Source organism: Henningerozyma blattae, chromosome 4 (assembly GCF_000315915.1).
Source record: "Henningerozyma blattae CBS 6284 chromosome 4, complete genome".
In the NCBI taxonomy this organism is placed as follows: domain Eukaryota; kingdom Fungi; phylum Ascomycota; class Saccharomycetes; order Saccharomycetales; family Saccharomycetaceae; genus Henningerozyma; species Henningerozyma blattae.
In genome coordinates, this window is record NC_020188.1 from 1,237,313 (window position 1) to 1,249,743 (window position 12,431).

Sequence of the window (12,431 nt, forward strand, 5' to 3'; positions counted from 1 at the left end):
GGAGGAAGGGAGGGAGGGAGGAAGGGAGGGGAAGGAAAGAAATCAAAGGGATGGTGTCTATTCGTCATCAGCATCTTGATCATCATCGTTCAAACTTAGATGGAAATAATCATCTACGTTATTGGCGTCTTGGATAGTACCCAAATCACCTGGAGTCATGAAAACAGCGCTATTGGAAATACTATTTGCTCTTTCACGAGGAGAGCCAGGTACAGATAAAGGTCTTGCAATTTTCAATTTCTTGCCACCAGCCAAAGTGTCCATGTTTGTATCACTCAACTCTTCACCAATCAATTCTCTGAATTCGTCAGGGTAAGCTCTTCTTAGGGCTAATTGTCTAGCCTTGACGTATTCTAGACCCATTCTCTTCCAATCTAGTAAATCGGATAATCTTTCAGTTCTATTTCTTTGGTTGATTCTTTGTCTTCTGTTTTTCTTGACGAATTCTTCCATGTAATCGACCAATTGTTCGACAGATTCATCTGGGGCTTTGAAACGACGGTCGACGATGTAAATACCGTAATCCTTGGCTTGGTTAGTTTCAATCAAATCTTCCATATAGGCACCGAAACCGGACAAGTTTGTAGTAATAGATGGGACACCCATAACAGTACATTCTGCTGGTGTGTAACCCCATGGTTCGTAGTAAGATGGGAAAACACCCAAATGACAACCTCTGACGAATTCATCATAGTCCAAGCCTAAGATTGGGTTGTTAGCATTCAAAAATTCAGGATGGAAAATAATCTTGACTGGGTCTGAAGGTTGGTTGAACAATTGGACGTGTCTTATTTGGTTCAAAATTGGATCTGTAGAGTCGTTAACCATGTTGTGAGTGACAATTGGTGGTAATTCACCTTGTGGTCTTCTCAATGCAAGGGTACGTTTCTTTAACAAGACCTTGTCTGATTGTTTCAAGAGTTCATCTAAATCGGTAGGTAATTCAGTGGTGACACCCATGTGAGGATATTTCATTGCATGATCAAAGATTCTCTTACCAATCAAATCAGTGACTTCCTTAACTGTGTTTTCTAATTGTGAGACGACGGCTTGACCTCTTAAAGCTTCGACAGTGAATGAATTGGTTGGGGCAGGCATGATGATGAAGGCGACGACGTGCATTTTGGAGCCAGCGACCTTTAATCTATAATTTAATCTTGCTAGAGCTTCAATGAACATATCGGCACCTTTATTTTTGTATTCGTATCTACCGGCGATGAAGAAGTATAATGTGTTATCCAAATCGAAATCAAAGGCACCATGGAAATGGCCCCTGACGAATTCGTTAATTTTTTCCTTCTTTATAGCGTGCAAGTTTTGGAATTCATGAACAGCTTGGAATTTGACAACGTTCAACCCGTTTGGCAAGATACCATCAGGTTTTCTCTTTAACAAATGTTCGGCCTCTAGAGCGGTAATTTGAGAAACAGTGGTAAAGACATCAGCAGTGTGAGCAGCAGCACGTTCGACACAATAACGGTGGTAAATACCTCTCTTACCGGCCTCACGATCGACATCAACAGATTCTAAAGTGTTGTAGAAATCAACATTACCAGCAGCACACAAGTATCTACCCAACAAAGTGGCATGTGTGGTGAAGATAGTCACGACATCAATACGTCTCTTTCTACACAATGGCAAGGCGACACCGGCCAACCATTCGTGACAATGAGCAATGATGGCATGTTGAGTATCCAAATGAGCCAATTCACCCAAGAACCAAGCAACAGTGTAACCCAATAAGATAGCATCATTAGTTTCAGTATCATTTTCTGGAGATGGAATACCCACCAAGGACCACAAGTCAGTTTTCCACTCATTTAAATAGCCGGAAACGGAACTCAAGTCGAAAAGCAACACACGAGGAGAACCTTCGACCAACCAACGACCATATACAAAACGGACACCACGGTCACTCATGGAACGAAGAGTTTGTTGGATTGGGTTCAATTCACCAGGGAAAGTTTCAGGGTCGTTCCAGTCCAATGGGTCGACTTCGGTCTGGTAAGTAGCATGGTTCAATGGACCCAATAGAGTGTAGTTATCACGGTATTGACGGACAGTAATTGGAGCTTTACTTTTCAAAACAGAATAAATCCCACCAACACGGTTGGCAACTTCTGTGGCGACTTCAAAGAGCAGATGGTTTTGTAGATCACGGGTCATGCTATGCTGTGATGTGTTTAGCTTCTGATAGAAAGATTGATGGATTAATAGAGTAATTGATAAACTGCGATACTGCTTTGGATTTTTTGCTTTTTGAATTTTGAGTTTCGCATACTATTTCAGCTCCATTATACAATCTGCCTCCCTTATATATACGTCGGATCGCCCCGCATTCACCAGAACCGTTGCGCAGCACGCCACTACATTGTGTTTGTCATTCTTACCTTGTTACTCTCTGTCTCACCATTCCTCCACTCTGTCTCACCCTTCCTCCACTCTGTCTCACCCTTCCTCCACTCTTCCTCCTCTCCTCTCCCTTTACATCCCGCCCAGCAATTCCCGCAGCGTGCCGTCCTCGTTGGCTTGTTCTACTTGCTCCCACCCGAGAACCACTTCGTCTACAAATAATACATTACCATCATTATTTCCCACGCCGTACACCACTGCCGGCAACTCACGGCCACGAGCCACGCGCCGCCACGTGCGCCGTGCGGCCGTGTCTGTGCCCAAGTCGCGGAACTCGTGAGCGATTCGGTTCGCACTTAGGATCGTCGCCAGCCGGTTTGTACGGGGCATCATGTGGAACCCACCGCCAGCCAGCGATGTGTAGACGAGCACGGAGGACTGTGCGGCTGCGCGGCCTTCTGTGTGTGGTGGGGTCTCTGCGGGACGTGCTGCGGCAGCTTCTGTGCGCGGGGTCTTTTGGAGCGGGGTCTCTGCAGTGGCAATAGTCCCCACCGCGTCGGCGCTGTCAAACCCGCCTGCCAGTTCAAGCTCGCGTAGAAGAGCCTCGGTCTCGTCGTAGATCCGGGCAATGGCCGTTTTGGGCTGGGGCGGAACATTCTCGGCTGCGTCATTGCCGGGGGCTGTGGCTGTTTCTGTGGCTGTTTCTGTAGCTGTTTCTGTGACTATTTCCGGAACGGGTTCGGGCTGGGTGGGTATTACGTCAGACACGGTTCCCGTTTCGCTCGCAGCATTCCTGTTTGAGTCAGATCTGTTTCCCGTTTGGTCGATTGCGGTGCTGTTTGTGTCTGGGCTGTTTCCTGATGCGGTATCATTGTGTGAGTCTACAGTCCCGCTAGACAATGGTTTTTCCGGGTCGATTTTATCAATTTTATCAATTTTATCAATTTTATCAATTTTGTTTACTTGGTTTACTTGGTTTGCTTCGTTTGCTTCGTTTGCTTCGGTTGTCTTGCGGCCGATAGATAGGGGCGGCTCTGCGTTTAGGGGTGTGTCCAGGTTTGTGTTAGGTGTTTCTGCAGGCTCCATTGTGGGTGGGTCGATTGCTTCTTGTGATTGTGGTGGCTCTGTCTCGGGCTGTGCTGGCTCCACTTCGGGTTCTACTGGCTCTTTCTCAGGCAATGGCTCCACAGCTGATGATTCATTAGTTGGCAGGATATCAGGTTGTGAATCAACAATAGTAGTCTCATCTTGGGTCTCATCAATCGTTGCCCCAGTATCGATTGCAATTGCATTGGCGTCTGGGCTTGCTTCTCCATTCGCGTCTGGGCTTGCTTCTCCATTCGCCCCTGTGCTTGTGTTTACATCTGCAACAGTAGTGGCACCATCAATCTCACCTAAATACTCCTCTATCCCATCCATGATGGAATCCAAATCAATGTTCTTTTGGGCAATACTATCAACACCAGCATTCTTGTCCTTGTCCTTGTCCTTGTCCTTGGCCTTACCTTTGCCCTTGTTCTTTTTCTTCTTGTTTTTACTCTTTTTTTTCTTTTTCTTCTCAACGGAGTTATTACTTGTATTGGTGGTAGACTCCATCATAACGGGATCTTCCATTGTATCGGTGTTTGATATGGTAGTTGATTTGACAACATCAGCATCACTTGTAATTGTACTTGGTGTTTCTACTACACTGGAAGGAGTTTCTTTGTCATTTGATGATGACTCGGCAATGGCAACGAGGGGGTCCGTTTTAGTATCTGTAATAGATGATTCAGTGATCTTGCAGTTGGTAACATCATCGGAAGAACTTTCAATACCTTCTGGTGGTTTGATACGAGATTCAATAGTAGAGGATTTTTTCTTGTTAGTTTCAAAAGAAGTAGTTGCGGCGGTTGGTTCGGCAGTGGCAATTGGTGATTCGGCAGTAACAGGTATAGATTCAACAGATGTAGTTGAAATTGGTGTTTCCACAGGAATGGATTTTAATTTAACATCACCATTGATCGATGCAATTGGTGTCTCTACAATCTCATCGTTTGATTTCACACTAGCAATCTTCGATTCAAGTGATGAAAGTTCAATCGTGGATCCCATAGTGGCCACATCTGATGCTATAGTGACATTATTAGATTCCACAGAAGAAATATCCATTGATAATTCTTCAGGAGCAGTTTTGGATCCAACAGAAGCAGTGGGAGTGGCAATTGATGATGGGGTTTCAGGAATAATTTTTGATTTTATATCATCAATTGATGGGTCCATGGTTGTAGCTTTTGATTCAATATTGGTTTTGTTTGATGAGTTGGTAATAGTAACTGGTGGTTCTGGAGTACCAGTAGTAATTGATGATTCTAAAGTAGTAGTATTTAATTCTATAGTATCACTTGACATTTCTAGAGTGTCATCTGGTGCTTCCACAGAGACAACATCATTCGTACTGGCGCTGGCACTCGCCTCTTCCAAAGGTACATTAGAATTAGATATAGGGAGGCCTCGCATTGGAATTTCTTTTAGAAAAGTTTCTATTTTTCTCATTTTTTTCTCATTTTTTTCTCATTTTTTTCTCATTTTTTTCTCATCGTTGTCCTTCAAAACTCCCCCAATTTCCTCTTCTTCTTCGACAAGTGGTTGATTGTTCAAAGTCAAATTAGTAGAGGAAGCTGCAGTTTGTAAATCGTTTTGAGATATGGTATAATTATTAGTATATCTAGAAGATTCTTCATCTGGATATGATGTATCATTATTATTATCAAATGTAATATCATCAATAGAATTGGTAATAGAATGAGATGAGATATTTTTAAAAGTATTGGCAATTGGATTGGATCCACCAGAAACACTCTTTTTTTTAGGATCACGACTTAGAGATCTACTTAAGGATCTCAAATAATCAGTAGAGGAGCTTCTAAACGAAGATCTTCCATGGCGTTGATCATCGGTTTCACTTTCATTTTCATTAGTAATTGATTGATAAGAATCACCACGAGCTAAATGTGGTTTATGCGATTGATTGACAATTAATTCACCAAACGAATTTCTAACAGCTTCATTTTTGGAATCCAAATTGGATCTTAATGATTGATTGTTTGAACGTTGAGGTGAAGCATATCCAGAATCATCAATTGGATCAGTAGTAGTGACTAAATTAGTAGCAGAATTAGAATTGGATTTGGTGATTTCTAATAAAGAAGTCGATGAAGATAATAAATCTTTGTTTTTCAATTTTTGTTCTTCTAAAAATTTCAATTTTTCAATTTCTAATTTCTTGGCATTAGCAATTTTTTCATCTCTATCATCTTTAATGCCTTGCTTTTGGAAATTATTTAATTTATAATCTTCTTCTTCACCTTCAATTTTTTCGAAAAGAACAGAATTGATTTCCCCTGGAATATCACCATCAGGATTCAAATTGATTTCATCACTTAATAAAGCACCAGTCTTGTTCAAATCATCCAAATTTGTATAAGAATGTTGTTGCTTGGGATTGTCTGATTGGTTATTATCAAAGAATTCAAATTCATCTTTCACTTCTTTAGAATTGTTGTTCAAAGGAGAATGGATCTTGTGTAAAAGATTTTTGGATGAAGGGTTCGAAGTTAAAATAAGTTCTTCATCTTCTAATTTAGGTGAGCTTTTATCGTCTATATCCCTGATGGATAAGCCAACTAATGACTGAGTAGTTTTTGATACTGGATCCATAATAAATAAAGTAAAGTCTGGTGTGTTTACTGTTGTTGTTTTTTTGCTATGTTTTTTTTTTTTGGCTTTTCAATTTGGCTAGGAATAAAATTGAAATATGTATAGTAATGTACTACGTTTATTTAAAAAAAAAAAAAAAAAATTAATTGATTTTAATTGAAACGTGCTAGGTCAAGAAAGATTTACTTGATAAGAAGAAACCCTTATAGATGTATAATTGATAACTTTAGATAAGAAAACTTTATCCCTTATCGAAATGACTTATCCATCTTTGAAGCTGCTAGATAGATAGACGAAGAGGCAAGCCCAGGCTTGGAGTTTGCCAATATTCAATATTCGAAAGCCAGATCAATGACTAGAACGAAAGCCCGTTTGAGATTGCGAAATTAAATTGGGTCCGACAAGATTTGTTAGAAAAAAAATACGAGAAAAAAAATAACGAGAAAAAAAAAAAAAAAAAAAATAAAAAATGAAAGCGGTGCGTGGGTTTCATAGCGTGCAGAGAATAGGCCGTACAAAATAACGTGTGGCTACTAAATTTGGAAGCAAGAGGTTAAAGAATAATAGGATTTGAAAAATTAAGCATTGGGATAGTAATTGACTACTACTACTTGAATTAGAGATTACACATGTATAAAGGTATTTGTGTATGTAAATGAATCAGACAAATGTTTCAACAATGATATTTTGCATGTATATATGAAGAACCAAACTTTATTACACCTTTGCCAATTCATTAAGCTATTAAAGTTTATTGAAATATCTGTGGCTTGATGAGTTTGCCAGTTTGTTTTACAAATATATATTATGTTCCCTAAATAAGAATAATAATTAAAACTCTTTTAGCTTGCCAGATTCGGCCGAGACGACCTAACGCTTCACCATGTCACTAATTCAAGGACAAAAGAAACGACTGTAATTAACAAACCTGTTCGTTAGATTGTTCTTTTGAACTGTCACATGTCTTGTGTTACGGGTAGATAATTCGAATCACTGAATGAATGGTTAAACATATTTGCATATTAAAAATACGGTAGTTTGAGTCAAGCTTAAGTAATTTAGATATCCCTAGACATGTGAAACCTTCTCCACATGTTAGGAATTTCACATGTATTACTCCTAGATCCATTTAGAACTGGTAACACTTTCCAATATTGGTAGTCACAGCACTAAGAGGATACTGCTGACTTAGGACCCTTGAAGTTTACAAATACGGAAGCTCCGTGTTCCGCGGTTGCATGATTTCTACGACTTTCACGGTTCCGCGGATCCATGGATTCTTTTCACGTGCAAACTTATTGTTAATTTTTTTTTTTTTTGGTCTTTTCCTTTTCCACGGATTCAACCATCTATGACCTTTGTTTTCCGCAGCGTAGTTTTAAATCCGCGGATGCATCGCCTCACATAATGCTTGGTCAGAATTCTTTGTAAGACTGGTGTTTTTACCAAATCGGATCATATCTTTGTTTTTTTGGATCCAGCTTGTGAAAAAATTTCTGGTCCATCGGGCAAATTCTTGCAATCCGTTGGTCCGTGGATATAATAAACAAAGGCACATGGGAACATTTAAGTAAGGAATGCTTAGTGATGAGAATGTGTTTATGTTTATAAAATAGAGATTGGTGGGTGCCTATAATTTGACATATAATATATATATATACGTGTATGTGTGGTCAATTATACAAGTTTTAAATATTTTTTATTTTTCGAAAATAAATAAAATAATCATCATCATCGATTGTTCTTCCTTACAAGACAAAAATATATTCACTCTACACCTCTCATCTATCATGAACAAGTTACTCAACGCTCTAAGACCAAGCAATCATATCAATAGATTGAAAAAACAATGCTTAAAAACATGAAAGTAACAATCAAGTTATTACTATTCAAGATTTAATAAACAGACAGAACGAGGAATACAACCTTCAGATGTCAAGTTGAGAGCCATTACATTATGCACACTATTTTTTTTTTCTTTTCAGCAGGTATTCCATTATACATATTCGTTCTTCAACCATCCAGTTCGTCATACAAGCGTTCTTTTTTAGCATTGCTTAAAATAGCACATATACTCATATAGATTTTTGTACATTATTTAATTGCATCAATGTTCCTTATAGGTTCATTCACCCAGTCATTTTAATATAACTTTGTTTGATATTTTATTATTATTATTATTATTTATTATTAACAAGGCAGGCAAAAACTGCGTGTTTTCTCTGTCTCGGTTATCTCCAAATCAAGTGACTAGATACGTATACCCCAATAAATTATTGAATGGAAATTCAATAATCCAAGAAATTAGAATTATGTCAAAGGCTTGCCTATTATAAAGCCTAGTCTTTATTTATATATATATATATATCTAAAAATAGTACGCTATTTAGTGGCTTATCCCGCAATTCTAGATCCTCGTATAGTATTTTAATTTTTTTTTGACACTTCAGTTTTCCTCGTCGTTAAAAGCTAAGCCCGTTCTTAACTTTGGGAATATCTCCGCGTTGAAAAAAAAAAAAAACTCCGGAAAGAGGCTGAAAATATTATAATATATATATTATTGAAATTGCCTTGTAAGGTTATAAAGAAGCCTCACATATATCCAAGGCAACCTTATAGATCTTTTGGGTGATGGTATAGCTATTTTGGGTAATTACATTCAGGTAAATTAAAGGATAGTATTATTGATCAACACTTCCGCGGTCCCCATCCCTAACGTTTACTTGTACGCAGAATCATACGCAATCTTAAAAATAGATCTAGTCCTAGTTCAATTGACGTCGTAAAATATATATATATATATATATTAAAGAAAATTATTATATCTTGTCAAATAATGGTACTGTAAATTTGTACCACAACAACCAATAATTATTCAAAGATGAGCGATAACATTTCCAATAAATTCAATTCATTCTGTAAAAAAATACCCAGTTATTTAAGTATTAAAAATAATAAATTTTTAAATAATTATCAACAATCACATAGTCAAGTAATAACAAGAGAAGATTTATTAAATGATTTCCGTAATGAACAATTGCAAAAATTTCAACAAGATAATATGTCGTATTTAAATTCAAATAACTCTATAAATCAATTCGATTATGAATATAGTTTAAAATCGGGTAATACTGACGAAGTGGTGAATGATAAGATAAGGAGGAGCACGATACCAAAGAGTACGATACCAACTATTAAGATAACAGATGGTGATACAGTTATACTTAGTAAATGTACCTCTAATATAACTGAATATTATTCTAAAAATGAGCGAACGACTCAAAATAATATGTCGAATTGTCTTTATAAATCTAAATCGGATATGGTAGTTTCTCGAACCAAATCCAAAACTGAGTCGGGCGTGGATGAATCTGGGACACCCTATATATCATTATCATTTGAATAAATGTTTCAAATCATGAGATATATATTGCATATTTACGAAACTTATCAAGACATTGGGCATCACGATTATTAAAACATGTTATTATACAGCTTGCATTTCACGACGTGTAGATCGAAGCAGGGTTATTTTTTTTATAGAAATTTAAATACAATTAACTATAAATATTTTTATCAACAAGTTATCTTTAAATACATTTTCGAGAAAGTAAATACAGTGGGGCATTCGCTTTTCTTACTTTGAAGTTATGGAGCTGTTTCTGCAGCAAATATTGTGTTCAATTCAGTTTGAGCTGGGGTAGTTTTTTTTGTTTTATTTGTTGGGAATGATAGTTTACATCTATAACTTGCCTCTGTTATTATTGCACCGTTAATTGATTCAGGAAACCCCAATTAGCAGAGCTATTAAGAAATTATAACCTCTCGTGAACTTTAATGATTCTCTGTAGCCAAAGAAAAAAAAAATAAAATAAAGGGAAGTCTTTCAAGAGAATAATTCTTTATATTATGATAAGTTCAAATACCAATAAGACTGAGTAATTTGATTGTAAAATGAGTAGGTATATGAATTTTATCAAAAATACTGATGGTTACCATATGCATGAAAAAAAAAGTCAATCAAAATGGGGACACCCGTTTATTCAAACAATCAAGCCCATGTATGGAAATGGTAAATATTTCGGAATTTCTAAAAATAAACCATCGATGAAATGAAATAACATTCTAGATTTGAAACGTAAGGGGGAAAACGTGGGGGAAGTGGCAAGATAAGGAAAAGGGTTGGATGAGTGAATCATATTGAGATACGTTTGGAAAAAGAAAAGAAAAGAGAAAAAATATTTAAATTTCTAAAAATATCTTTTTTGCTTTTGGAGTAATATTTGTTTACATTTATTTCAAAGAGCGATAAATTTAAAAACAACTAAGATTAAACTAAAAAAAGTAAATATCTACTACAAAATATAAACTATCACGTGACACCCCAGAATTCGGCCAAAAAAATTAAACTGCGCAAGCCCGGAATCGAACCGGGGGCCCAACGATGGCAACGTTGGATTTTACCACTAAACCACTTGCGCTGACTGGACGAGTCCGGAGTCGAACCGAAGACCTCTCCCATGCTAAGGGAGCGCGCTACCAACTACGCCACACGCCCATATATTTCTTGTTTGTTTTGTTGTAAAACTGTCTAAGTGCTGTAGCCTCTAACGTAATACTAGTAAAGGTTAGGTTTGAATAGTGTAAAGGTCAATTGTTTCGCCAATGAAATGTAAAGAACGCAAAAGAGTTGCGATCAGAGCCAACAAGGCAAGAGAAAAAAGGATTAGCCACTTAGAGCCAAAAGTAAAATAAAGATTGGGGATAAAACTGAATAACAAAATTAAAGTAATCGAAATAGCATGGGGTAAAAACGGGCAACCAAAAAATATATAAATTAATTGTTGAGTGTAGGAAACAAGTTTAATTTGATAAGGAAAAAGAAACGAAAGACAAGAACAAAAAAAAACTGTGGTACATTTTTGTAAACTGTGGTACATTTTTGAAAATAATACTTACCATGAATCGAACTTCAAAATCGAATTAATTAATATTTGCTAATTACAAGATTACATTTTAACAATTAAAAACATCAAGTCAAAACAGCAATTTGACGGTTTTGACACCCGAATAAGAAGTGAAAAGCAAAAGAACCAAAAAGAACAAAAGCAATAAAAGCGAAAGAAAAAAAGAAAGAAAACACAAGTTTCTAAAAACAGTCAAGAAAATGAATATATGAATAAAGGAATAAATGAATAAATGAATATATGAATATATGGATAAATTAAAAACCTATATTAGGCCGACTTTAGTTTGGATTAGTCCTAGAAATGACGGTGAAAGAATTAGTACACATATAAATTCACAGAGAAACGTACAGAGAATAGGACCTATAAACATAATCTTGATCTTGGAATAATAATTACAGTATAATTAAAACGCCCAAGAAAGTTAATTAATGGACGGTGGATGACTCCGGATTAGGAAACGACAGATCAAAAAGGGAAGGTGCCTGTCTGGGGTTGGACGATGACTCCCGTTGCTTTTTATTTTATTTTATTTCATTTTATTTTTTTCTTCTTTCTGGTTTCCACTTCAAATAGAAATCCACCAAATTAGGCAGTCCATTTCAAAAAGCTAATTTCTTGACGGCTAATTAAAGACGGCAGATCTGTTGGGTGCACAGTAAATGACTGTTCCCAATTAGAAGTTTTTGCGCCCTTTTTGGGCGGGTGACCCCTCAGTACTCAGAAAAGCCTGCAGCAGGTGTTGTGCGGGAGATCTCTCAGCCGCCAAGATCCGATGTCTTTCTGTTGCGCTGCATACTTTTCTGTGTGGAGTCTCGTACACCCATGCACCATCCCGGAATACGCCAAAACACGCAGAGGACTACCTAAATGTGAAAATGAAAACGAAAATTGAAAAAAAGGGATTTGGACAGGGATTTGGACAGGGATTTCATTAGGGATTTCATTAGGGAATTGAACCTCGATATGAAATCGGAATCGAATATGAAGTCAGAAGTGCCTTTGTCGAGATCTCTTTCTTGTGTTACGACGGATCTCAACATCCCGTGACCACTGACTTTTTTGGGCAGTAAGTCGGCTAGAACCCTTTTTGGCAACCCCTCAGCCAGGAGGCGCCGGAACTGGAGAATGTTTGGCAACGGTGCCTGTGCCGGGGTTCCTGCGGCACATTCTGTGCACGGCGAGGGGCTTATTTCAGCGGGTCGAACTGCGGGCCTTACCCCATTCTGGTGACGCAGGAGAAAACTCTGTGTGTGTCCCGATCGGGATAGCCAGTTAAATTAGTTTAATAATAATAGTTGCTAGGCTTGCCTATATGACTTCTTTCATTATCCATTTACTATTTCATATACTTCTTCCCTCTTTTTAATGTATTCTTTTTTTTTCAGTTCCATATTCAATATCATATCCATT

General features: G+C 37.4%; 3 protein-coding genes and 2 non-coding genes across 5 annotated transcripts; all 5 read right to left on the reverse strand.

Annotated features, from left to right (window-relative positions):
* Positions 1–57: 57 nt before the first annotated feature.
* Positions 58–2,166, reverse strand: TBLA0D05020 (uncharacterized protein; the record flags this gene model as incomplete). The annotated part of the gene is made up of 1 exon (XM_004180467.1): positions 58–2,166. One exon carries the CDS (start codon positions 2,164–2,166, stop codon positions 58–60), a length of 2,109 nt encoding a protein of 702 aa, XP_004180515.1.
* Positions 2,167–2,484: 318 nt separating this feature from the next.
* Positions 2,485–4,887, reverse strand: AIP5 (Aip5p; the record flags this gene model as incomplete). The annotated part of the gene is made up of 1 exon (XM_004180468.1): positions 2,485–4,887. The coding sequence occupies one exon, from the start codon at positions 4,885–4,887 to the stop codon at positions 2,485–2,487; it is 2,403 nt and encodes an 800-aa protein (XP_004180516.1).
* Positions 4,888–4,905: 18 nt separating this feature from the next.
* Positions 4,906–6,051, reverse strand: TBLA0D05040 (uncharacterized protein; the record flags this gene model as incomplete). Its single annotated transcript, XM_004180469.1, has 1 exon — positions 4,906–6,051. The coding sequence occupies one exon, from the start codon at positions 6,049–6,051 to the stop codon at positions 4,906–4,908; it is 1,146 nt and encodes a 381-aa protein (XP_004180517.1).
* A 4,410-nt stretch (positions 6,052–10,461) lies between these two features.
* Positions 10,462–10,532, reverse strand: TBLA0Dtrna3G. Its single transcript has one exon. It is a non-coding gene; the product is annotated as a tRNA-Gly (tRNA).
* Positions 10,533–10,536: 4 nt separating this feature from the next.
* Positions 10,537–10,609, reverse strand: TBLA0Dtrna3A. The gene has a single exon. It is a non-coding gene; the product is annotated as a tRNA-Ala (tRNA).
* Between the last annotated feature and the right edge of the window lie 1,822 nt (positions 10,610–12,431).